Genomic DNA, 27,616 nt, shown 5'->3' on the forward strand with positions numbered 1-27,616 from the left:
CGGCCTCTTAACCGACTTCAGTGGGCAAATGCTCACCTTCGATTGGCCACTGGCACCCAGGAGAAGTGTGCTCTTCATGGATTAATTCTGCTTTCAACTGTACCAGGCAGATGGTGTGGGCGAGTCTCCAATTAGGGTGTAATCAGCCAACAATGTCTCTGGATTTTCCCTCAGCAGTTTTAGTATGGTTTATAATGTTCAGAGTTTTTTTCTGCTAGTAGATCAAATGGAATATGCCAAGCTTCTGTTACTGTTGCCATTGTTCTTTTTAGAATTTGAGTATTGATGCATGTCAGTGGAGGCTGGCGGGAGGAGGTATAGGAGGACCGACTCATTGTAACGGCTGGAATGGAATAAAAGGAACGGAGTCTAACATGATTTCCATATGTTTGATACCGTTCCATATATTCCATTCCAGCCATTACAATGAGCCTGTCCTTCTATAGCTCCCCCCACCAGCCTCCACTGACATGCATGTAACGGTTTTAAATAATGCACTATTTATAATGAAAATATAATGCTATTAGTTGTGTAATTAACACTGTAGTCACCAATTACATTGTCCAGAACAATCCTACCTCTCCTTTGTGTGTGTTTTTGTTTGTTGGTTGACTTTCCAATGTCTTGTACTGTCTTTCCTTTAGAAATCCTCCAAATCAATTCCTTTTTTCTGTTGGTTTTATCCTCTATTTCTCCTCCTACTTCTCTTGTCCTGATGCCCTAGTCCCTCAATCTTGCCCTTGTTGCTTCTTGCCAGATAGTCTACTAAGTCATCTTGATCATCTAGTCTTTAGAGCCAGGTTGATCATTCTCTCAAAAACAAACAATCTTCTCAAAGGAAAAACATCTACTAACATCTCCAGATGTGGAAAACACAGCACTGCATTGAAACAGCCAATCTGTTCACTAAATACCAAATAATTTAACAAAAAGAATAACATTTTACAAGGAGATCTCCCTAACTGCTGCTGCTCAGTTAGATTATGATGTCACTATACTCTATACATGGGCCGTGTGCATTTTCTGCTGGTGTATCCTGAGGCAGCTCCTCTCTGAGAATCTCTTCCCGCACTGCGTACAGGCAAACGTACTCTCTCCTGTGTGGACCTTCAGGTGCATCTTCAGCCGCTGCTGGCGGGAGAACCTCTTCTCACACTGGGTACAGCTGTATGGTTTCTCCCCTGTGTGGACCTTTTGGTGCCTCTTCAGGTTGAATGAGTGGGAAAAACTGGCCCGGCACAGGTGGCAGCTGAATGGTTTCTCCCCTGTGTGCATCCTCTGGTGCCTCTTTAGACTGGATGAGTGTGAAAAACTGGCCTGGCAAAGGTGGCAGCTGAACGGTTTCTCTCCTGTGTGTATCCTCTTGTGGATCTCCACCTGTTTGGGGAAACTGAAGGCTTTCCCACAGAATGAACACGGGTAGTGCTTCTCTTTGCCACCATATCTACTGATAGCAATACTACTACTGTGATTAGTCATCGGGCTTGTGTAGCCATTTAGTGTTGAGGCACTGGCATTGTCCGAGGTCTGGTTTAACATTAGGAGAGTGTGAGGAGGACGAAGGCCAGGGAGAGTCTGTGCTGTCGCAGGGTCCATGTTCCAGTTGATAGATCCTATAGAAGGCAGGCTGAAGGCAGCACCTGTTAGGGGGTTAACCTGAGGCACCATCAGTCTCTCTGAATCACAACTATAGGAGCAGGACGGAGCATCGCTAGCAGAGTCTGTGTCTGTTCTCTCCAGCCGCATACGGACACCTCCCCGACCCTGCAGACCAAATCTACACCTCGCCCTGGTCTCAGCCAGTCTGTTGTCATAGAGACTAAGTTTGGATGTTGCTTTGCTTTCGGCTGACTGTATCTGATTATGGTTAACAGTGTTGTTCCCTAGCCCAGAGATGAGGACACTGTCCCATCCAATGACCTCTGCTTGGCCATTGGCTGCACACGTCTGGGAATCCAAGATGGCCGCCCAGTCTCCTCTGTTATCCTCCAGCCAACCACCTGCAGGAAGAGGTTTGATTTTTTAGATTTTTTATTTGTCAATAACCTGGTCAAGTTAATTTATTATGTCTGCGTTTGTATGCAAACATAAGTTGTACTGATTTCATTTTATGAATGAAGAAGAACAAAACAATTGTCAGGTGCATTACTGTATGTAGACTATATGCATTGTTTTATGTCAGATAGTGAGAAGATCCCTCCAGCACTGATGAGGGATGAGCCTTGCATAGAAGCGATGCTACCTGTTGGAAGACAATGTGCTATATGCATTTCTCTCTTACCTTGCTCCCCCATTTTTTGTCCACTCTGCAGATCAATGCTCTCTGGTTCATCTTCTACTGTCTTTTCTTTTACCAGCAGCAGATCAGGCTTCCCATCCTCCATGTCTACTGACTGTAAGAGATACAGAGTGAGAGGATGTTGGATCAAGAAATCTGATATGAGCACCCTGCTATAGAGCATCTTCTGATTGGACAGTGAAGGAAGGCTATGAGTACTATGCAAACATGTTTGCTGATTTGATACTATGCAGAGATGTTAGTTTGCTTTGATTAGATAAGATGAGGTCTTATCTGCTATAGATTCTAAGAAATCTTTAGGCGCTGACAATCTGGATCCATATGTACTCAAGTGTGCGGCATCTATTATTGCTGGTGTAGTGACACACATTTTTAATCAAACATTTGTCGTAGGAAAGATTCCTAAATCTTGGAAAACAGCTTTTGTTTTACCACTCCTCAAGGGAGGTGATGGTAGTGAGTTGGATAATTATCAGCCCATCTCTAAGCTCTCCTGTTTGGCTAAAATTCTAGAGTCACTGGTGAATAGGCAACTACAATGTTTTTTAACTGTTAACAATACTCTTTCTAGTAATCAATCTGGCTTTAGACCTAAACACAGTACTATTACGGCCATTGTACGTGTTGTAAATGAAATTACTAATGCCCTAGATAATAGAAAGTACTGTGCCGCCTTGTTCATAGATTTATCTAAAGCTTTTGGCACTGTAGACCATGCGATACTTTTGGGTAAGCTGTCGTCAATAGGACTGGGCCTGGATGTCTGTCGTTGGTTTCATGACTATCTAAAGGATAGAAGTCAGGCTGTTAGAGTCGACGGCATCCAGTCAGAGCCATTGGAGTTGGTTAAAGGGGTCCCACAAGGTTCTATACTTGGTCAATTACTGTTCACTCTCTACATAAACAATATCGGTGATGAGATAAGAAAGTGTCAAATTCATTTATATGCTGATGACACTGTCATGTACTCTATCGCTTCAATGGCTGACCAAGCATTATCACTATTAGAAACAGATTTTAAGATATTACAAGGGTCTTTTATACAGCTGAAACTTGTTTTAAAAGCAAAGAAAACACATTTTATGATTTTTAATAGGTTCAAAAAGTTTGCTGAAAATATACTTGCACTTATGAGCTTAGATGGTTCTCGAATTAACCAGGTCTCTGCATATAAATACTTATGGATTTGGTTTGATGATGAACTGTCTTTTAAAATGCATATTGACAAACTTTTTAAACGGCTAAAAATCAAGCTAGGCTTCCTCTATAGAAACAGGACATGCTTGTCCTCTGCAAATAGAAGACAAATTGTGCAAGCTACTTTTATGTCTGTTATAGATTATGGGGATATTATTTACATGCATGCTACGTCAACAACACTTAAATCGCTGGATTCTACTTATAATTGTGCACTTAGGTTTATTACGGGTGCTAGCTACAGAACTCACCACTGTGTTTTATATCATAATGTGGGTTGGACTTCGCTGTCCGTGAGACGAGAACAACATGCTATCGTGTTTGTCTATAAAGCACTTCTGAATAAACTACCTTCTTATTTATCATCACTCATCAATATTAGAATTAGAATTCCTAAAACCAGGTCTCAAGCATGGATTACACTTGAGGCCCATGCAATTTCCACAGAGTTGGGTATGACTGCCTTTTCCTGTTACGCTCCTTGCTTATGGAATAGCCCGCAGACTAAACTTAAAACTTGAGACTCTTGTCCCCCTGTTGCTCATTTTAAATATTTATTGGAGCATTTTTATTTTTGTATTGTTTGTAACTGTTTCGGGGAATGCAAGTTCTTGTGCTGTTAGTAGAATAACCTATGTGTAAATGAAATCTATTGCTGTATTTTTTTATTATTTTTTTGTGATAGTTTTGTTTGTCTTGTGTAGTTTTTTAATCATTGTACCTAAACTGTATGTGTAAACATGTATATGCAGGGCCCAGCTGTAAAATAGACCGTGGTCTTAGTCTGTGTCCCTTGTTGAAATAAAGGTATAATAATTACTTCACAGTCTTTAATGGTTTGATTATTCAAAGGCATGGTCCCACACTTGATAACCCCTTACATTTGTTGAAATTGGCCTATATGGATAGGGCCAAATTGAAATGTTTCTAACAGAAGAACTGTACAAAGCATATGATTTACCATGGTAGCAATTGAAAGAAAACACTTTGGAGATTATATGGAAATTATAAGACCAAACGTAAGGACATAACAGTTCACCTGACACAAAATTGAATCCAAAAATGACACTGTTGATTTTATGTGCATTTTACATTTACTGTACTTTTCACAGCATTTGTCAATAACTAAATCTGAAAATACTTTGGATACATTCAGTAACATAATACAAATATTCATTGAAACGTTGGAGTAGGTGCAAGATAAGAAAAACCTATTACAAGGGTTTGAGTGAGAAGTCTAACTGGTGTCTCTCCAAGTGGCCACACACCTCTCCAAACTGTACAGTTCCTAAGTAGTTTCAATGCATTTTTATTACGCAAAGAAAAAGCCTTCAACTACACTACATGGCCAAAAGTATGTAGACACCCCTTCAAATTAGTGGATTTGGCTATTTCAACCACACCCGTTGCAGGTGTATAAAATCAAGCATGCAGCCATGCAATCTCCATACACAAACATTGGCAGTAGATTGGCATTACTGAAGAGCTCAGTGACGTTCACATGGCACCATCGTAGTATGCCACCTTTTACAACAAGCAAGTTAGTCAAATTTCTGCCCTGCTAGAGCTTCCCCGGTCAACTGTAAGTGCTGTTTGTGTTATTTACTTATGGGCTATAGGACAATAGGCAAGCAGCTTGGTGAGAAGGCAACAACTGTTGGCGCAATCTTTAGAAAATGGAAGAAGTTCAAGATGACGGTCAATCACCCTCGGTCTGGGGCTCCATATGCAAGATCTCACCTCGTGGGGCATCAATGATCATGAGGAAGGTGAGGGATCAGCCCAGAACTGCACGGCAGGACCTGGTCAATGACCTGAAGAGAGCTGGGACCACAGTCTCAAAGAAAACCATTAGTAACACACTACGCCGTCATGGATTAAAATCCTGCAGCGCACGCAAGGTCCCCCTGCTCAAGCCAGCGCATGTCCAAGCCCGTCTGTAGTTTGCCAATGACCATCTGGATGATCCAGAGGAGGAATGGGAGAAGGTCATGTGGTCATATGAGACAAAAATAGAGCTTTTTGGTCTAAACTCCACTCACCGTGTTTGGAGGAAGAAGAAAGATGAGTTCAACCCCAAGAACACCATCCCAACCGTGAAGCATGGAGGTGGAAACATCATTCTTTGGGGATGCTTTTCTGCAAAGGGGACAGGACGACTGCATCGTATTGAGGGGAGGATGGATGGGGCCATGTATCACGAGATCTTGGCCAACAACCTAATTCCCTCAGTAAGAGCATTGAAGATGGGTCGTGGCTGGGTCTTCCAGCATGACAACGACCCGAAACACACAGCCAGGGCAACTAAGGAGTGGCTCCGAAAGAAGCATCTCAAGGTCCTGGAGTGGCCTAGCCAGTCTCCAGACCTGAACCCAATAGAAAATCATTGGAGGGAGCTGAAAGTCCGTATTGCCCAGAGACAGCCCTGAAACCTGAAGGATCTGGAGGAGGTCTGTATGGAGGAGTGGGCTAAAATCCCTGCTGCAGTGTGTGCAAACCTGGTCAAGAACTACAGGAAACGTATGATCTCTGTAATTGCAAACAAAGGTTTCTGTACCAAATATTAAGTTCTGCTTTTCTGATGTATCAAATACTTATGTCATGCAATAAAATGCTAATTAATTACTTAAAAATCAAACAATGTGATTTTCTGGATTTTTGTTTTAGATTCCGTCTCTCACAGTTGAAGGGTACCTATGTTCTCCCAACCTATCCAGTTGGGAGAACAAGTATTTGATACACTGCCGATTTTTTATTTAGAATTCAAGGCACACTTAACCAGCATTCTGCAGAGATACGCCATCCCATCTGGTTTGTGCTTCGTGGGATTATCATTTGTTTTTGAACAGGACAATGACCCAACATACCTCCAGGCGGTGTAAGGGCTATTTGACCTCAACCTAATTTTTTTATTTATTTTTATTTTATTTCACCTTTATTTAACCAGGTAGGCAAGTTGAGAACAAGTTCTCAATTACAATTGCGACCTGGCCAAGATAAAGCAAAGCAGTTCGACACATACAACGACACAGAGTTACACATGGAGTAAAACAAACATACAGTCAATAATACAGTATAAACAAGTCTATATACGATGTGAGCAAATGAGGTGAGATAAGGGAGGTAAAGGCAAAAAGGCCATGGTGGCAAAGTAAATACAATATAGCAAGTAAAACACTGGAATGGTAGATTTGCAATGGGAGAATGTGCAAAGTAGAAATAAAAATAATGGGGTGCAAAGGAGCAAAATAAATAAATAAATAAAATACAGTAGGGAAAGAGGTAGTTGTTTGGGCTAAATTATAGGTGGGCTATGTACAGGTGCAGTAATCTGTGAGCTGCTCTGACAGTTGGTGCTTAAAGCTAGTGAGGGAGATAAGTGTTTCCAGTTTCAGAGATTTTTGTAGTTCGTTCCAGTCATTGGCAGCAGAGAACTGGAAAGAGAGGCGGCCAAAGAAAGAATTGGTTTTGGGGGTGACTAGAGAGATATACCTGCTGGAGCGTGTGCTACAGGTGGGAGATGCAATGGTGACCAGCGAGCTGAGATAAGGGGGGACTTTACCTAGCAGGGTCTTGTAGATGACGATGAATTGAGTTGAGTTGAATGAATTGAGATGGTTAGGGATGAGTTGGACCACAGAGTGAAGGAAAAGCAGCCAACAAGTGCTCAGCACATGTGGGAACACCTTCAAAACTGTTGGAAAAGCATTCCAGGTGAAGCTGGTTGAGAGAATGCCAAGAGTGTGCAAAGCTGTCATCAAGGCAAAGCGTGGCTACTTTGAACAATCTAAAATCTAAAAGATTTTTGGGTTACTACATGATTCCATACAGTTGAAGTCTACATACATTTAGGTTGGAGTCATTAAAACTTGTTTTTCAACCACTCCACAAATGTCTTGTTAACAAACTAAAGTTTTGGCAAGTTGGTTAGGACATCTACTTTGTGCATGACACAAGTAATTTTTCCAACAATTGTTTACAGACAGATTATTTCACTTATAATTCACTGTATCACAATTCCAGTGGGTCAGAAGTTTACAAACACTAAGTTGACTGTGCCTTTAAACAGCTTGGAAAATTCCAGAAATGTATGTCTGGCTTTAGAAGATTCTGATAGGCTAATTGACATCATTGGAGTCAATTGGAGGTGTACCTGTGGATGTATTTCAAGGCCTACCTTCAAACTCAGTGCCTCTTTGTTTGACATCATGAGAAAATCAAAAGAAATCAGCCAAGACCTCAGAAAAATAATTGTAGACCTCCACAAGTCTGGTTCATCATTGGGAGCAATTTCCAAACGCCTGAAGGTACCACGCTCATCTGCACAAACAATAGTAAACATAGTATAAACACCATGGGATCACGCAGCCGTCATACCGCTCAGGAAAGCGTTTTGTCTCCTAGAGATGAACGTACTTTGGTGCTATAAGTGCAAATCAATCCCAGAACAACAGCAAAGGACCTAGTGAAGATGCTGGAGGAAACAGGTACAAAAGTATTTATATCCACAGTAAAACGAGTCCTATATCGACATAACCTGAAAGGCAGCTCAGCAAGGAAGAAGCCACTGCTCCAAAACAGCCATAAAAAAGCCAGACTACGGTTTGCAACTGCACATGGGGACAAATATTGTACTTTTTGGAGAAATGTTCTCTGGTCTGATGAAACAAAAATAGAACTGTTTGGCCATAATGACCATCGTTATGTTTGGAGGAAAAGGGGAGGCTTGAAAGCCAAAGAACACCATCCCAAACGTGAAGCACGGGGGTGGCAGCATCATGTTGTGGGGGTGCTTTGCTGCAGGAGTGACTGGTGCACTTCACAAAATAGATGGCATCATGAGGCAGGAAATTATGTGGATATATTGAAGCAACATCTCAAGACATCAGTCAGGAAGTTAAAGCTTGGTCGCAAATGGGTCTTCCAAATGGACAATGACCCCAAGCATACTTCCGAAGTTGTGGCAAAATGGCTTAAGGACAACAAAGTCAAGGTATTGGAGTGGTCATCACAAAGCCCTGACCTCAATCCTATAGAAAATGTGTGGGCAGAACTGAAAAAGAGTGTGCGAGCAAGGTCTTCAAACCTGACTCAGTTACGCCTCCTCTGTCAGGAGGAATGGGCCAAAATTCACCCAATTTATTGTGGGAAGCTTGTGAAAGGCTACCCCAAACGTTTGACCCAAGTTAAACAATTTAAAGGCAATGCTACCAAATACAAATTGAGTGTATGTAAACTTCTGACCCACTGATGAAAGAAATAAAAGCTGAAATTAATAATTCTCTCTACTATTATTCTGACATTTCACATTCTTAAATTACATGACATTTTGATATACTCCGCTACACGCGCCGAGCATGTGTCCTTGGTATGCAGGGTACTCGGACGACTGTTGGAGCATGACCTGTATGTCAAGGCTGAGAAATGCCTGTTCTTTCAGCAGGCCGTCTCCTTCCTAGGATATTGCATTTCCACATCAGGGGTGGAGATGGAGAGTGACCGCATTGCAGCCGTGCGTATTTGGCCGACTCTCACCACGGTAAAGGAGGTGCAGCGATTTTTAGGGTTTGCCAATTACTACCAGAGATTTATCTGGGGTTTTGGCCTGGTGGCTGCTCCCATTACCTCACTGCTGAAGGGGGGTCCCGTATGGTTACAGTGGTCGGTTGAGGCGGACAGGGCTTTTGGGCAGCTAAGAGCTCTGTTTACTTCGTGCTGGCCCATCCGGATCCCTCTCTGACGTTCATAGTGGAGGTGGACGCATCCGAGGCTGGGATAGGAACCGTGCTCTCACAGCTCTCGGGTGCGCCACCAAAACTCCGCCCCTGTGTTGTCTTCTCGAAGAAGCTCAGCCCAGCGGGGCGTAACTAAGATGTGGGGGACCGGGAGGTGTTGGCTGTGGTTAAAGCGTTGAAGGCGTGGAGACATTGGCTTAAAGGGGGCTAAACACCCTTTCCTCATCTGGACTGACCACCGCAACCTGGAGTACATCCGGGCAGCGAGGAGACTGAATCCTCGTCAGGCAAGGTGGGCCCTGTTCTTTACCCATTTTGTGTTTACCCTGTCCTACAGACCAGGTTCCCAGAATACGAAGGCAGACGCACTGTCCCGGCTGTATGACACAGAGGAGCGGCCCATTGATCAGACTCCCATACTCCCGGCCTCTTGCCTGGTAGCACCGGTCGTGTGGGAGTTGGACGCGGACATTGAGCAGGCGTTGCGTACAGAATCCGCTCCCCTCCAGTGTCCGGTCGGGCGTATGTATGTTCCAGTTTATCTGGCCCACAGTCACGACTTCCGCTGAAGTCGGCTCCTCTCCTTGTTCGGGCGGCGTTCGCCGATCGACGTCACCGGCTTTCTAGCCATCGCCGCTCCCTTTTTCATATGTCCATTTGTTTTGTCTTGTTCCATACACACCTGGTTTTCACTCCCCAATCAAGCTACATGTATTTAGTCCTCTGTTCCCCATCATGTCTTTGTGTGTAATTGTTCTTTGTTTATGGTGTATGTTCACGCGCGATACTTTTATAGTTTATGTTCCGTGTTTTTGGGCACTTATGTCATTTTTTTGTGCCTATTGTTGAACGGAATAAAAGTGCTCATGTTTACTCTACTCTGCTCTCCTGCACCTGACTTCGCCTCCTTTACACCGCCATAACACATATAAAATACATATATAAATAAACAATGTCATTTTATTTTTATTTTACTCTATTATTTTCTACTAACCCTACCACCCCTCCCCTTATTGGCGTAAACTAATGAACAACAACATTTTAGTTTCTACTTCCAGCTTATAAATCCAAAAAAGTGCAAGAGATACTGTTGCATGTAGGTCTAAATTATTTATGGATTGTTCATTTAGAATGATGAAAAAACATTATTTTAAGAACTCCAAAGCAATTGCATGTGGTGCAATAAACACTGAATTGCTGCTTTTTTCTATCATCAAGACACCTGCTGGTAACTTTAAGCTGGTTAAGACGTCTCCTAAATACTGTATCTGTCAACTAGGCATGGCTCTTATCACTAAAGACGCTTCACGCATAGCTTTTATTTTTACCCATCAGAGTAAAATGTATCTATTCTCAGCACTTATGACAAATATTCTACTCAGAGACGCTTCGTGAATACAGACCCTGATGTATACAAAATTGTCCCAATGGAAGTCTCCGAATGAAAAGTCCCATTTTGTGTTTATTAAACATAAACAAGTTTTAAATACACAAGAAAACCACACATACACATCTCAACAACAAAAAAACGTAATGAACTTGAGAAATTTTCTCATTAACCCTTTACACTTGTGGACATTTGTCTATATAGAAAGGGCCATATTGAAATGTTTCCAACAGAATAAATATGTAAATGTATATGCATTACCATGGTAGCAGTTGAAAGAGAACACTTTGGTCTGATCATTTCCCCAGGACACAACAGTTCACCTGACAAGACTGAATCCAAACATGACACTTGATTTCACATTCATTTTACTGGACTTTGCCACATTTGTTGATTACGAAATGGATACATTCAGTAACATGATAATAACATTGGAAAAATGGGGGGTAGGTGCAACATAAGACCAACAAACGACAAGGGTTTAAGTGAGGACTAACTGGTGACTCCAAGTGGACACACCTCTCCAAACCGTGCAGTTCCTACAAAATAATGATATTTTATGAATCAAGGAAAGAGCCTTCAAATATAAGGCGCTTTTTGAATTCCCCTAGCTTCGATGTTGAGGACCTGAAGCAAGCACACATCTATTTATTTAAAAATATATATATATATAATTACACTGCCCTCTGTTCCCACCATAACACAATTACTATCGTTGTTAAAGCAATGCAAACATCTTCCGTTATAAATCTCAATCTGGGTCAGGTGGGCATCATTTTAAATCTTATTCTTTTCCCAACATGACTAGCTAAGTTACAAAACACGATCTTAGTGTATTCTTCTTTTTTGGGGTAGGCCCAAAACTACTTCCATACTTCCATTCATTGTTTTAATCAGCACCGGTTACCTTCCGACAAGTCCTGTGACACTTATGGGGGCCGTAGAGCAAAACGGAGAACATCATGTTCGGGAGCGCCTCATCTTTCCATAGAGGGGTCATATTAGTTTGCAGGCAAAACCGTTCGGACGCTACAGACGTTTTTGTGAGAAGTGTCGTGGAATGATTGTAAACAAAAAAAGAGAGACTTTTTAGATTTCTTAAACAATCAAACTGTATTATTTCATTCCTGCAGTAATGGAGCTTGTCAACAAAAATGTGCACTTCACGTTTCACATTTGAAAACCCGTGTCATTTGCAGTATCAACGTTTGTCATGTTTGATGTACAGTGACAAGGATGACACATGTCATACCCTGGGTTGTCCTGAACAGAATGAGCATGGTTGTCGTATTGTGAGGAAAATTTGAAGTGGAACACGCACTTGAATGCACGTATGACTCCATTCTACGCGCACCAAAACGCCGATCTGTTTGTCTAAAGTGCCTTGTCAAAGCCTAACACTGTAAGATCGTATTTTAGAACTTAGCTAGTCATGTTGGAAATATAATAAGCTTTCAAATGATGCTCACCAGAACCAGATTGAAATTTATAATGGAAAGTTCTTGCATTGCTTAAATGCCTTACATGTCACGCATTGTCTAGATGCAATATTCTACCCAGAAATATTCAACACTAAAATATGTTACTCTCGGTACTCCAAATGCATATGTAGAGATTTCCTGCTGACTACAATTCAAATGAATTGTCTTTAATGCAGGGTTTGATCTAAAAGTCAGAAGCTATCGAGTGGAGTGGTTACTTTCTTTGTTATAGAGTGGAATGGTTTATCAGCTGGTGTATCCTGAGGTAGCTCTTCTCTGAGAACCTCTTCCTGCAGTGCGTAGGAGGCCTCTATCCCGTATGGAACTTCAGGTGCATCTTCAGCTGGTTCTGGCAGGAGAACTTCTTTTCACACTGGGGGCAGCTGTAGGATTACTCCCTTGTGTGGACCCTCTGGTGCCTCTTCAGGTGACCAGCCTGGGCGAAGCGCATGTGACACTGGGTACAGCTGAAGGGTTTCACCCCTGTGTGGACCCTCTGGTGCCTATTCAGGTTGGAGGAGTGGGAGAAACTAGCCTGGCAAAGGTGGCAGCTGAATGGTTTCTCCCCCGTGTGCATTCTCTGGTGGCTCTCCACCTGTTTGGGGAAACTGAAGGCTTTCCCACAGAATGAACACGGGAAGCGCTTCTCTTTGCCACCGGATCTGCTGATAGCGTTACTACTACTGTCATTTGTCAATGGGATTGTGTAGCTATTTAGTGTTGATGCACTGGCATTGTCTGTCTGGTTTAACATTAGTAGAGTGTGAGGAGGATGAAGGCCAGGGAGTGTCTGTGTTGTCGCAGGGTCCATGTTCCAGTTGATAGATCCTATTGAAGGATGGCTGAAGGCAGCACTTGTTAGGGGGTTAACCTGAGGCGCAATCAGTCTCTCTGAATCACAACTATAGGAGCAGGATGGAGCATCGCTAGCCGAGTCTGTGTTTGTTCTCTTCCGCCACATACTGACACCTCCCTGTCCCTGCAGACCAAATCTACGCCTCGCCTCGGTCTCAGCCAGTCTGTTGTCATGGAGATTAAGTTTGGTTGTTGTTTTGTGTTCGACTGTCTGTTTCTGGTTGTGGTTAACAGTGTTGTTCCCCAGCCCAGAGTTGAAGACGCTGTCCCATCCACTGACCTCCACTATGTCGCTTCTGGTCCTGGCCTGCTCGGTGATGTCGTCCCCTGGGCCCTTGGATGCACCAGTCTGAGAATCCAAGATGGCCACCCAGTCTCTGTTAGCCTCCAGCAAACCACCTGCAGGAAGCGGTTACAAAATAATTTACAAACATGGCAGAGAACTCTACATATGGAGTTTTTTGTTTGACAATCACCTGGTCAAGTTCACACATTCTAATTTGTTTAAAACAATAGCCAGGTGCATCACTATTCCCATTGAAGATGTATTACTGTATGTAGGCTATATGTATGTCTCCCTTACCTTGCTGCCCCATCTTTAGTCCACTCAGCAGGTCAGTGCTCTCTGGTCCATCTTCTATTGTCTCCTCTTTGACCAGCAGCAGATCAGGCTTCCCATCCTCCATGTCTACTGACTGTAAGAGATACAGAGTGAGAGGATGTTGGATTAAGACATCTGATATGAGCACCCTACTATGGAGCATCTTCTGATTGGGCAATGAGGGATTGCTATGAGTACGATGTAAACATGTTAGTTGAATTGATTACTTGACACTAATGGTTTGATAATTCAAAGGCATGGTCCCACACTTCACACAAAATTAATCAAGATCTGGGCCAGTATCCACAAAGAGTCTCAGAGTAGACGTGCTGATCAAGGATCAGCTCCCCACCTACATAGTCTCATTCATTATGATCAATGATCAGCTCTGAGACACTTTGTGGATACGGGCCCTGAACTAATACCATTCAGACAGTAGTTCACAGTGGGCTCACCTCAGTGAGACTGTGTGTGGTCCTGTGCTGCTCAGCTGGTTCCTCTGTGGGTTCAGGAGGAGGTGTAGTCTGGTTGTCCTCCATGACCATGGTCCCCTCAGGGTTCTCCAGACCCTCTTCACACCCCTCCTCCTTCACCAGCAGCACCTCTGGACCCTCCTCCTCCTGGAAGTGACAGGAGATACAGATTACACAGACATACACTCCCTCAGGTACGTACACATGCACAGATAATAACTTTCAACATGGAGTGTTTACTCATTCCCACTATTTTTGAGTCCTATACTGTAGTTACAGAATTACTTCATTATTGTTAAACCCATCATGGTGGACATTAATATGTTGTGGGTAGAAATAATTCAGCTATGATAAGTTCTAAGTCACCATCAGACAAACCTGACTAAACTATTTTGACGTGTACAGTAGGTGTTTGTTAGTGTGTGGGTATGTGTAGGTATTTTTAGTATATTGGTTATAAAGTGCTGTTGGGTTTATGCAGAATAGGGTGAGATCAGATGTGATGTATACTGAAGAGAGTCTTAATGAAAGCCTTAGAATGAAACGTCCCATTTTGTGTTTATTAAACATAAACAATTTGTAAATACACGATATGAAAACCACACATACACGTCTCAACAAAGAATCTGCATAATTTTTTACATTTTCCCTTTATTTAAAACAGGTTGGCAACTGCGACCTGGCCAAGATAAAGCATAGCAGTTTGACACATACAACAACACAGAGTTACACATGGAATAAACAAAACATACAGTCAATAATACAGTAGAAAAAAAGAAAACAGAAAGTCTATATACAGTGAGTGCAAATTAGGTAAGATAAGGGAGTTAAGGCAATAAATAGGCCATTGTGGCGAAGTAATTAAAATATAGCAATTAAACACTGGAATGGTAGATGTGCAGAAGATGAATGTGCAAGTAGAGATACTGGGGTGAAAAGGAGTAAGATAAATAAATACAGTGTGGGGATGAGGTAGTTGGATAGGCTGTTTACAGATGAGCTATGTACAGGTGCAGTGATCTGTGAGCTGCTCTGATAGCTGGTGCTTAAAGCTAGTGAGGGAGATATGAGTCTCCAGCTTCAGTGATTTTTGCAGTTTGTTCCAGTCATTGGCAGCAGAGAACTGGAAGGTAAGGCGGCCAAAGGAGGAATTGGCTTTGGGGTGACCAGTGAGATATACCTGCTGGTGCGCTTGCTACAAGTGGGGGCTGCTATGGTGACCAGTGAGCCGAGATAAGGCGGGGCATTACCTAGCAGAGGCTTGTAGATGAACTGGAGCCAGTGGATTTGGCGATGAGTATGAAGCGAGGGCCAGCCAACGAGAGCATACAGGTCGCAGTGGTGGGTAGTATATGGAGCTTTGGTGACAAAACGGATGGCACTGTGATAGACTGCATCCAATTTGTTGAGTAGAGTGTTGGAGGCTATTTTATAAATGACACCGCCGAAGTCGAGGATCGGTAGGATGGTCAGATTTTCAAGGGTATGTTTGACAGCATGAGTGAAGGATGCTTTGTTGCGAAATAGGAAGCCGATTCTAGATTTAATTTTGGATTGGAGATGTTTAATTTGAACCTGGAAGGAGAGTTTACAGTCTAACCAGACACCTTGGTATTTGTAGTTGTCCACATATTCTAAGCCGGAGCCGTCCAGAGTAGTAATGCTGGACGGGCGGGCAGGTGCGGGCAGTGATCGGTTGAAGAGCATGCATTTACAGTGGGGCAAAAAAGTATTTAGTCAGCCACCAATTGTTCAAGTTCTCCCACTTAAAAAGATGAGAGAGGCCTGTAATTCTCATCATAGGTACACTTTACCTTGTCAGCTCAGGGATTCAATCTTGCAACCTTACGGTAACTAGTCCAACGCTCTAACCACCTGCCTCACGAGGAGCCTGCCTGTTATGCGAATGCAGTAAGAAGCCAAGGTAAGTTGCTAGCTAGCATTAAACTTATCTTATAAAAAACAATCAATCATTCATAAATCACTAGTTACACATGGTTGATGATATTACTAGTTTATCTAGCGTGTCCTGCGTTGCATATAATCGATGCGGTGCGCATTCGTGAAAAAGGACTGTCGTTGCTCCAACGTGTACCTAACCATAAACATCAATGCCTTTCTTAAAATCAATACACAGAAGTATATATTTTTAAACCTGCATATTTAGCTAAAAGAAAGGTTAGCAGGCAATATTAACCAGGTGAAATTGTGTCACTTCTCTTACGTTCATTGCACGCAGAGTCAGGGTATATGCATCAGTTCTGGCCGCCTGGCTCATTGCGAACTAATTTGCCAGAATTTTACGTAATTATGACATAATATTGAAGGTCGTGCAATGTAACAGCAATATTTAGACTTAGGGATGCCATCCGTTAGATAAAATAAGGAACGGTTCCGTATTTCACTGAAAGAATAATATGAGTTTCCGGATTCGACCATATTAATAATGAACTAAGGCTCGTATTTCTGTGTGTTATTATATTATAATTAAGTCTATGATTTGATAGAGCAGTCTGACTGAGCGATGGTAGGCAACAGCAGGCTCGTAAGCATTCATTCAAACAGCACTTTACTGTGTTTGCCAGCAGCTCTTCGCAATGTTTCAAGCATTGCGCTGTTTATGACTTCAAGCGTAGGCTGGTGTAACCGATGTGAAATGGCTAGCTAGTTAGCGGGGTGCTCGCTAATAGCGTTTCAAACGTCACTCGCTCTGAGACTTGGAGTAGTTGTTCCCCTTGCTCTGCATGTTCTGAGCAAGGAACTGAAATGTTAGCTTTCTTACATGGCACATATTGCACTTTTACTTTCTTCTCCAACACTTTGTTTTTGCATTATTTAAACATGTTTGATTATTTATTGAGGCTAAATTGATTTTATTGATGTATTATATTAAGTTAAAATAAGTGTTAATTCAGTATTGTTGTAATTGTCATTATTACAAATACATTGTAAAAAATCGTCCGAATAATCGGTATCGGTGAGGAAAAATCATAATCCGTCGACCTCTAGTTTAAAGTCACCATTGGCCTCATGGTGAAATCCCTGAGCAGTTTCATTCTCTCTGGCAACAGAGTTAGGAAGGACGCCTGCATCTTTGTAGTGACTGGGTGTATTGATACACCATCCAAAGTGCAATTAATAACTTCACCGTGCTCAAAGGGATATGTTCAATGTACAGTATTTTTATATTTTTAACCCATCTACCAATAGCTGCTCTTCTTTGTGCGACATTGGAAAACCTCCCTGGTCTTTGTGGTTGAATCTGTGTTAGAAATTCACTGCTCGACTGAGGGACCTTACAGATAATTGCATGTGTGGTGTACAGAAACGAGGCAGTCATTCAGAAATCATGTTAAACACTATTATGGCAGACAGAGTCCATGCAACTTATTATGTGACATTTTAGCAAATGCTTACTCCTGAACTTGTTTAGGCTCGCAATAACAAAGGGGTTAAATACTTATTGACTCATGTGCAGACCAGCTGGCTGGCATGTTTACAGACATATTCAATTTCTCCATATCCCAGTCTGCTGTCCCCACATGCTTCTAGATGGCCACCATTGTTCCTGTACCCAAGAAGGCAAAGATAACTGAACTAAATGACTATCTCCCTATAGCACTCACTGCTGTCATCATGGAGTGCTTTGAGAGACTAGTCAAGGATCATATCACCTCCACCTTACCTGCCACCCCACTTCAATTTGCATACTGACCGAATAAATCCCCAGACGATGCAATCGGCATCACACTGCACACTGCCCTATCCCATCTGGACAAGAGGAATACCTATGTAAGAATCCTGTTCAGTAACTACAGCTCAGCATTCAACACTATAGTACCCTCCAAGCTCATCATTACACTTGAGGCCCTGGGTTTCAACCCCACACTGAGCAACTGGGTCCTGGACTTTCTGACAGGTTCCCCCATGTGGTGAAGGTAGGAAACAACATCTTCACTTCGCTGATCCTCAACACTGGGGCCCCACAAGGTTGTGTTCTCAGCCCCCTCCTGTACTCCCTGTTCACCCACGACTGTGTGGCCATGGACACCTCCAACTCAATCATCAAGTTTGCAGACGACACAACATTAGTGGGCTTGATTACCAACAATGATGAGAGCCTGCAGGGAGAAGGTGAGGGCCAGGAGTGTGGTGTCAGGAAAACAACCTCTCTCTCAACATAAACAATACAAAGATGATCATGGACTTCAGGAAACAGCAGAGGGAGCCCACCCCTATTCACATCGACGGGACAGTAGTGGAGAAGGTGGAAAGTTTTAAGCTCCTTGGCGTACACATCACAGACAAACTGAAATGGTCCAACTACACAGACAGTGTGGTGGAGGCGCAACAGCGCATCTTCAACCTCAGGAGGCTGAAGAAATTTGGCTTGTCACCTAAAAACCCTCACAAACTTTTTAATTGAGAGCATCCTGTCGGGCTGTATTACCGCCTGGTACAGCAACTGCACCGCCCAGAACCGCAAAGCTCTCCAGAGGGTGGAGCGGTCTGCACAACGCATCACCGGGGCCAAACTACCTGCCCTCCAGGACACCTACAGCACCCGATGTCACAGGAAGGCCAAAAAGATCATCAAGGACAAAAACCACCCAAGCCACTGCCTGTTCAACTCGCTACCATCCAGAAGGTCAGGTCAGTACAGGTGCATCAAAGCTGGAACCGAGAGACTGAAAAACAGCTTATATCTCAAGGCCATCAGACTGTTAAACAGTCATCACTAACACAGAGAGGCTGCTGCCTACATACAGACTGAAAGTCATTGGGAACTTTAATAAATTGATCACTTGCCACTTTAATAATGTTTACATATCTTACATTACTCATCTCATATGTATATACTGTATTTTATACCATCTATTACATCTTGCCTCTGCCGCTCAGTCATCGCTCATCTTCGGAACTAGGAGCACAAGCATTTCGCTACACTCGCATTTACATCTGCTAACCATGTGTATGTGACCAATAAAATGTGATTTGATCTTTCAGCTTTGAATGTTTTATTCATTAGTAAAAATGTCTAAAAACATAATTCCACTTTGACATTATGGGGTATTGTATGTAGGCCAGTGACACACAAAATGTCAATTTCAGTAATAACAAAAAATCAGACTGTAACACAACAAAATGTGGAAAACAATCAAGGGGTGTGAATTATTTCTGACATTACTGTATATCCAACAATGTCTGGGCCTTGCACTTCAACGCTCGTAGTTGTTGTAGAAATTGACCCACCGCTGCGGTTTACTTTTTGCATCTACGTCATCTCTCTGAGTGTTCCTTTAATGTAGGATCTAAACGTCAGAAGCTATCAAGTGGAATGGTTACTTTCTATGTTAAAGAGTGGAAATTGTTTTTTTGCAGGTGTATCCTGAGATATCTCCTCTCAGAGAACCTCTTTCCGCAGTGATTACAGGCGAATGGCTTTTCTCCTGTGTGGACCCTCTCGTGCCTCTTCAGGTCACCAGCCTGGGCGAAGCGCATATGACACTGGGTACAGCTGAAGGGTTTCACCCCTGTGTGGACCCTCTGGTGCCTCTTCAGGGTTCCAGCCTGGGCAAAGCGCATGTGACACTGGGTACAGCTGTAGGGTTTCTCCCCTGTGTGGACCCTCTGGTGGATCGCCACGTTCTGGGGGCAGCTGAAGCCTTTGTTACAGAACATGCAGAGGAACGATTTTTCTTTACTATTGCCTGATGTGGCTCCCCCTCCCTGAGCCTGGGCTCTAGCCCTGTCGTTTGAGTTCAATACCGGATCGAAAAGGACACAGCCTTGTAAATCTGAAGGAGCCATCGACGTGGACACTGGGTCGCGATCCCTGAAAGAGTGTAAAGGGGAGTGGGTCACAACATTTAGATTTGTCGCTAAGCTTTCACTGTAGTCTAAGAAGTCTCTGGTGTTGCCTTGCGAGTGTCCTTCTCCTAAGTGAGTCTTGTCAGCATTCCATGTCAGAGGAGTGTCGTCCTCCACTTTCACAGTCACCTCATCTACAACTAGACACTCCCCTTTCTTATCTAGGCACCCTTCAGAGTATACACTACTACTGTACCGGTTCCAGTCCCCTCTAGACAGATCAGTCTGTCTCTCTAAACCCAAGGATATGTTGCCAGGGTCCATCTTTGTAACGTAAGAACAAGACGGATCATCACCTCCGGTGTTTAACGTATCACCATCTCCATGGGAATTAACCGTCCTCTGGCTCTGGTGAAATACAGGTAAATACTCTGAGCCAGGAGCAGGAGGACAGCCCAGATTCTCCAGCACCAGTCTCTCTGGGTCTGATCTGTGGTCAGATCTTGTATGTAAGAGCCTGTGTGTTACAGTTAAAGTCTCTGTGTCGGTCTCTGACTTGAGGACGTCGTTCGCCGTTCCACTGACCTCCGTGATGCTTCGTCGGGTCCTGGGATGGGGCACAGCGGCAGCGAGGTCCTCCGTGGCTTCAGGGGGCGCTCCAGTTTGGATGTCTCTGCAGTGACGTGGGTCCTCCTCTCCTACAGACCTCTCCTGCTTGACCCCAGAACCTATAGCCTCTGCATCTGCAGCCTGACACAAGAAGAGAGGAGGTTGTTGCCGGTAACTAGTTGAATTGGATAACAATGTCGTAGGGAAGCCTCACAAGCTCCCCTATGGCAGATAAATAAGGATGTTCATGTAAGCAAGTGAATAGCTGAGGGAAGCCTTTCTGAAATAAACAGGCCACATTTGATTTACAAAGTAAAACGTTTATTTCTTTATGCAGCACTATTACACAAACCTCTATCACAATAACGTGCTGGGTTGAGGTTCCACTCTCCTCATCAACAGTGATTGGTTGGTCATCTCTCCATGTAGTGTGTTCCGCTGGCTTCATAAAGCTGCTATGGCCTCCAGTGGGATGTCCTTCACCTGAGAGAGTGATTGAGGGAAAAGAGGTGGTTAGGTTAACTACTGTTAATGCTCAATGGTATTTTGTACAATATAGACACTGTCTACAATTGACAAGGATGTAAGGTAACACTTCTCATAACTTCTTGATATACTATTTATTGATTCATTTATTATGTTCCATGCGTCACATTGTTTTCTATGAGTAAATAATAGGAATTGTGTTAAATAACGAATCTGGTTTGAATATGATAGTGTCTTTGTGCAAGATTGCTAAGTAATCGGGTGAATTATTGCATTACTATCCAAAAATTGACCAAGACCCAATTCTGGTTAACCATATATGTGGTTAACACATCAAAAATCACACGCAGAGAACAGGGCAACAGGCCCCGCAGCCTCTGCCTTCTAGTCCAGGGAATATGTGCCAAGTTTTAGTTGACAACTTAACTTTTTCATAAAAGCATAAAACTTGGCACACGTGTACAATTTGGCTCCCTTTACATTTTCTGATATGGAGGCATAACAAAAATGCCTCTTGGTGGCCATTTTCCATTCCGCCATAACCGAATAATCTATTTTGCGTTATCTTCTGAATGAAACATTAACACAGAAAAGGTGATGTCTACACCTATGTTTTGATGGTCAAGGATGACAATGACGCCATGCACTAGAGGTCCACCGATTAAATCGGAATGGCCGATTAATTAGGGCCGATTTCAAGTTTTCATAACAATTGGTAATCGGCATTTTTGGATCATAAAGATTTCCGATTATTATATAATGGTGGACTGTGTAAACCCTGTAACTTTGTGTAAATTCATGGGACACAAAGGCCTTTGATTGGTCTGGACCCAGGAACCTGGTGATTTCATGGGCACTTTATGGGTCAACTACCATTCCTCAAATTATATTTCAGAAGAGAACATTTCCATTTTGGAGCACTTTATGATCACACTCCCAGTCAAGATAACATCAAATCAAGCTCATTTTGAGATGTTCAGTTAGAGAGAAACAGAAAATCAGCAAATCCTCCCACAATGATAATTTAAAAAAAAGTATTATTATTATTAGACTTATTTATTGTCACGACACCCAAAGTCAACAGGATAAAAAAACAATAAAATCCTATATTAAATTAAGTATATAAAAGCACACTAAACATGATGACAGAATAACCAGGGAGAACACTAAACATGACGACAGACTAACCAGGGAGAACACTAAACATGACGACAGACTAACCAGGGAGAACACTAAACATGACGACAGAATAACCAGGGAGAGCACTAAACATGACGACAGAATAACCAGGGAGAGCACTAAACATGACGACAGACTAACCAGGGAGAACACTAAACATGATGACAGACTAACCAGGAAAAACACTAAACATGACGACAGACTAACCAGGGAGAACACTAAACATGATGACAGACTAACCAGGGAGAACACTAAACATCATGACAGAATAACCAGGGAGAACACTAAACATGACGACAGACTAACCAGGGAGAACACTAAACATGACGACAGACTAACCAGGGAGAACACTAAACATGATGACAGACTAACCAGGGAGAACACTAAACATGACGACAGACTAACCAGGGAGAACACTAAACATGACGACAGACTAACCAGGGAGAACACTAAACATGATGACAGACTAACCAGGGAGAGCACTAAACATGACGACAGACTAACCAGGGAGAACACTAAACATGATGACAGACTAACCAGGGAGAACACTAAACATGATGACAGAATAACCAGGGAGAACACTAAACATGACGACAGACTAACCAGGGAGAACACTAAACATGATGACAGACTAACCAGGGAGAACACTAAACATGACGACAGACTAACCAGGGAGAACACTAAACATGACGACAGACTAACCAGGGACGTGAACTTGACGGACAGATAAAAGCTCAAGACTACAGAGAATCCAGGTAAGCCTGTGTGAAGAAGTGTGTTCGTGTGGAACTGAATATGTGTATGGATCGTGAGGTAGACATGGAGAGGGAGTTCCAGAGTTGGGGAGCTGCAGTGCTAAAAGCCAGGTCTCCCGTGGAGCGGAGCCTGGTGCGAGGGAGGTGGAGGAGGCCGGTGTCAGAGGAGCGCAGTGAACAGGTGGGAGTGAAGGGGTGCAGGAGGTCAGTAAGGTATGTGGGCGCCAGTCCATTGAGTGCTTTGTGGGTGAGCATGAGCAATTTGAAGATGATCCTGTATTGAACTGGGAGCCAGTGGAGTTCGATGAGGGTGGGGTGATGGGGTCTCAAGGGCTGGTGTGTGTGTGAGGACTCGCGCAGCCTCATTTAAAAAAAAAAAAAAATGTTTTATACATGTTGAAGTCTGTCCAGTGTATTGGTGGGGACTCCGTAGTGAATGGCGCTGCAGTAGTCCAGGCGTGATAAAACAAACGTGTGAATGAGGGTTTCAGCAGTGGGCTCGGTGAGAGAGGGTCTGAGTCGTAAGATGTTTTTCAGATGGAAGAAGGCTGACTTGGTGACGTTCAATTTACCACTAGGGCACTTAGAAAGTTCTGGAGTATATTTTCGTTCCAACCTCCATTGTATCCTTAGTCCTCAGAAAGTACATCCTCATTCATATTGTTGTTGTTCTAGCTAGCAATGTCCTCGATAACTCTAGTTTTTTTGTTGTCAAATCAGTGTGCAGGAAGGGACGCAGCCACCCCCGGGGCAGAAATGCACACAGTGCTGCAAGCTGTATCACTGTCCTCTGTGGGCCTCTAAATTCCTTATGGCCACCGACTGAAGCAAACTAAACCTGCATTTAAATGCTCACCTCGGTAGAGCAATTCAATATAACAGTTGGTCAATAATATTTGTCACTAGTGTTCATTCATTTTGATCTGGAGTTAATGTATTCTGCATTTTGTGTTTGTTCCCAAAGGATGTTGCATCGACAGGTGCAACCTTGGTTTCAGGGTGCAGGCTCACTTCCATTGTTTTTGCGACTTTGTTTTTGAATAAGAATCAGTTCCTCCATCTCCCCACCGGGGGAGAGGCTGGGACACCACCCACCGGGGGAGAGGCTGGGACACCACCCACCGGGGGAGAGGCTGGGACACCACCCACAGGGGGAGAGGCTGGTACACCACCCACCGGGGGAGAGGCTGGGACACCACCCACAGGGGGAGAGGCTGGTACACCACCCACCGGGGGAGAGGCTGAGACACCACACACCAGGTCACACAACGGGGGAGAGGCTGGGACACCACCCACCGGGGGAGAGGCTGAGACACCACACACCAGGTCACACAACGGGGGAGAGGCTGGGACACCACCCACCGGGGGAGAGGCTGGGACACCACCCACCGGGGGAGAGGCTGGGACACCACCCACCGGGGGAGAGGCTGGGACATCACCTACCGTGGGAGAGGCTGGGACACCACACACCGGGGGAGAGGCTGGGACACCACACACCGGGGGAGAGGCTGGGACACCACACACCGGGGGAGAGGCTGGGACACCACACAACGGGGGAGAGGCTGGGACACCACACAACGGGGGAGAGGCTGGGACATCAAATAATCTCCCGGTGGGTATGTGTCATATAAAAACAGGCAAACGGTAGTACGCCCCAAATGTAACATGAAAGAAAACAGGAAAAAGCTATCCAAGCACGTATTAAGTAAGCACTCAGGTGTTCACCATGGGGATGTCACCTCAACTTCAAACCTGCCCAGCCAGTTCCTGGATCCAGCAGAGGCAAATGGAGTATTTGCTGTTGTCAAAACAATGCACGGTTCAAGTGTGCTTTTTCACAAACAGAGAAAGGAGGAGGCATATGAAGTGTACTGCGAGTCACCTCAATTCCAGTCTAACCATGAACTAGCACAACGATCAAGTGTTATTTTCTTTCAAATAGTTAGTGGACTATTGTACATCTACAGCGGAAAGAGAAAACATGAGGGAAGATGTTTTGTCGGAGATGCTAGGAAATAAATGGATTGGAGACCAGATGTCTGAGTGCCTGAAGCTCCTATGTCTGGCTATGGCTCAGTCTGTTTTGTCTGTTGAGACCACAGCCCGTGTGCCTAAATTCAAACATTATGTTTCTGTCTTTGAAACAACCACTTCTTATTATGAGTGTGGCTACACAACTTCAATGACAGTGTTCTGCTCAGTCTCCATGTGTGTCTCTTATTGAAGAGGTTACTTCAGGTGATGACTTAGTCTTTTTATTTGAACAGTCACTACATGTGCATATGAATGTGTTTTTGCAACCATCTGTGAACATGGCTATGAGGTTATTTATTGATGTACTTCTCCCCATACACTATCATTTTCTGATTACTATCATTTAGACCCATTCTGCAGTCATTGACCGTCTGGAAAACTGGAACAATGTGAAGTATCTCTCGCTTCCCTAATAAAAAAAAAAGAGACTATATTATACTCTACTACTAGTGTTTTTGTGTACTGAAGTCTGGAAAAACACAACAGTGAATACTGTAGTATTTACTGTAAAGTCTTGTATTAATACTTTAGTGAAAGAAAACTGTAGTATATACTATCGTAAGTGTTTTTGCGGATTGTTGTATACTGTAGTATTTACTGTAGTGTTTTTGTTTTTATTATCTTTGACATGAGGAAACCTGCTGGAGAAATACTAAAAGAGCTAATTTTCCAGACCTGTAGGTAGGATTGGTGTCTGAACAGATAAAAGAAAGAGTAGGAGCTCTTTTCTATTACCTTCATGGAACACTATGTTCTATATTTGGCATGTACAGTGGGGCAAAAAAGTATTTAGTCAGCCATCAATTGTGCAAGTTCTCCCACTTAAAACAATGAGAGAGGCCTGTAATTAGTGTCAGATATAGCGAGGGAAGAAAAGAGAAGAGGGATTCTAACATCTCTGTCATGTATCATATCTTTTTGATGAAAAAGACGAGTGTATTTTAACAAATGGACATTAGGGTTAACCTATGCATATTCATACTGTAAGATCTTTTTAATAGAAAAGTGTGGTATGTTTGTCATTGCGTTAAGGAGCCTGATACGTTGTCAGTATGTGACTGTTTTCTGATGAGTTTGATTTTGTTTTAGTGGGGCTGAACGGAAAACCTCACTTTTAATATAGGTTTAACATTTCAGCCCTACCTCGGGCCTTTAAAACCACCAGACTGGCATGTTTGTAGCTATAACCTGTTATCATCTTTAAATATAAATATTTACATATGCAGAAACTGGTTTCAAACTTTTTCTCATATGAACACAATTTTCAACACTGCAAGATAAATAAAATTGCTAAAATTGTTATGTCATATCATACCACTGTTCTTAATTACCAAATGATTGATAATTGAACGTCCTCCTCCATTTATCAAGAATTCAGATACGTTTCCACTGAGTTAATTTTAAAGTGTTCGCTATTCTATAACATGTTTTTGTAATTATTTTCAGTACCTCAAAACAGATTATTTTGGACATACATATCATTGTAGTTTTCTTTTCATCCTTTTTGGAAAATGTATTGCATAAATATACATGTTTGTGATCAAACGCGATTGTATCCAGAGTTAATCGTGTGTTTTTTTTTAATGAATGTGTTTTCTACATCTATTGTCATAAAATACGAATTCAGGGGGGAGGAAAATCATCCTTAATCCCTACAAGTAGATGGCGATAGTATTGATTTTGTTGACAGACTAGTTTAAGACGCAGGTTATACCGCAGGGCTGCAGATGGATAGTATTGAAATGTTCAGGGCCACAATTTGTACAAGTGTTGCAAATTATATGCTTTATGAAACAGTGAACATCATTTTCATTTCGCCTGGACTATTCTGCAAAATGTACCTCTTGCCATTCCTCTGTATCGGTCGAGGATCTTGACACTTTTGGAACTGGCGAGGACCCGCTCTCGCATTGTCCTCTCTGCGCGCTCCCGTGCCACCTTCATTTCCAGTAGTTTCCTCCGTAATGCCCTGTTTTCTTTCTGGCTTTGAGTTATTTCCAAACGAAACACTGCATAGTCGTCGTCTACGAGTTTACAGATCTCTGACACGGCTGCATTCGCTAGCACCTCCATGATGGAGGCTATCTGAGTGTGAAAAACCATACAGTTAGCCATTGTTAGCTAACCCTTAGCAGCTAGCGTTACCTAGATAACACCTATCAAGTCCTGTCTCTAACGCGAAATAAAGACTGCACGGGTTAAGTATGTGATGCTGTGCAGTTAAACGAGTCATATTTAGAGTTCCATCGTGTCAACAAAAAGTATAAATATCAAATAACTGTAACGTGGAAATGATCTTGGTCACTGTTTACTTCCGTTTACACTGAGGTGAAAGGACGTAACGTTAGCTCAAAACGGGTGTGGCTAAATGAAAAGCGTTTGCGCGCTTTCCCCCCTCACAGATACTTTACATGGAACAACAAAGATATTTTAAAATCGTATAAATCTCTTTTTTTTCGTAACTGGTTTGAGAATAAAATTATTTGGGCTGGTCAGTTGGTCATTTTGGTTGGTCACAAAGGCAATTAAAACTTGTATTATTAATGAATATGATTTGTTTGTTTAGGATTCCTGGCAATGTAAATAGTTTGTATGTATGCTTGTTTGCATGTGACTATTCCTCTTTTGTTTGTTGATATTTGTTAATAAAATAAATAAAAAATAAGAATAAAACAAAGAAAAGCGTATGCGCGCTGTTCTTTGTATACGGTACT

General features: G+C 42.9%; 1 protein-coding gene across 2 annotated transcripts; it reads right to left on the reverse strand.

The window, feature by feature from the left end:
* Positions 1–27,257, reverse strand: LOC110498460 (transcriptional regulator prz1-like). 2 transcript variants are annotated; one of them, XM_021575079.2, is made up of 8 exons: positions 26,744–27,257; positions 20,801–20,931; positions 20,425–20,589; positions 14,011–14,175; positions 13,538–13,649; positions 13,235–13,353; positions 2,282–2,393; positions 1–2,000 (listed from the first exon to the last, which is right to left on the reverse strand). In XM_021575079.2, exons 1-8 carry the CDS (start codon positions 27,015–27,017, stop codon positions 1,000–1,002), a joined length of 2,079 nt encoding a protein of 692 aa, XP_021430754.1. In that variant the 5' UTR covers positions 27,018–27,257; the 3' UTR covers positions 1–999. The 2 variants fall into 2 exon arrangements, with proteins under 2 accessions (XP_021430754.1, XP_036809587.1); XM_036953692.1 differs by lacking the exon at positions 20,425–20,589.
* Positions 27,258–27,616: the final 359 nt, after the last annotated feature.

This window comes from Oncorhynchus mykiss, chromosome 19 (genome assembly GCF_013265735.2).
Source record: "Oncorhynchus mykiss isolate Arlee chromosome 19, USDA_OmykA_1.1, whole genome shotgun sequence".
NCBI lineage: Eukaryota > Metazoa > Chordata > Actinopteri > Salmoniformes > Salmonidae > Oncorhynchus > Oncorhynchus mykiss.

Excerpts from the sequence above, each read along its gene's own strand:
- LOC110498460 (XM_021575079.2), bottom strand. The coding sequence starts at position 27,017 with ATGGCTAACTGTATGGTTTTTCACACTCAGATAGCCTCCATCATGGAG. Across the intron at positions 13,650-14,010 it reads CCACACACAGTCTCACTGAG|TCAGTAGACATGGAGGATGG; the intron begins GTGAGCCCACTG and ends TATCTCTTACAG. Across the intron at positions 2,001-2,281 it reads ACAAAAAATGGGGGAGCAAG|GTGGTTGGCTGGAGGATAAC; the intron begins GTAAGAGAGAAA and ends CTCTTCCTGCAG.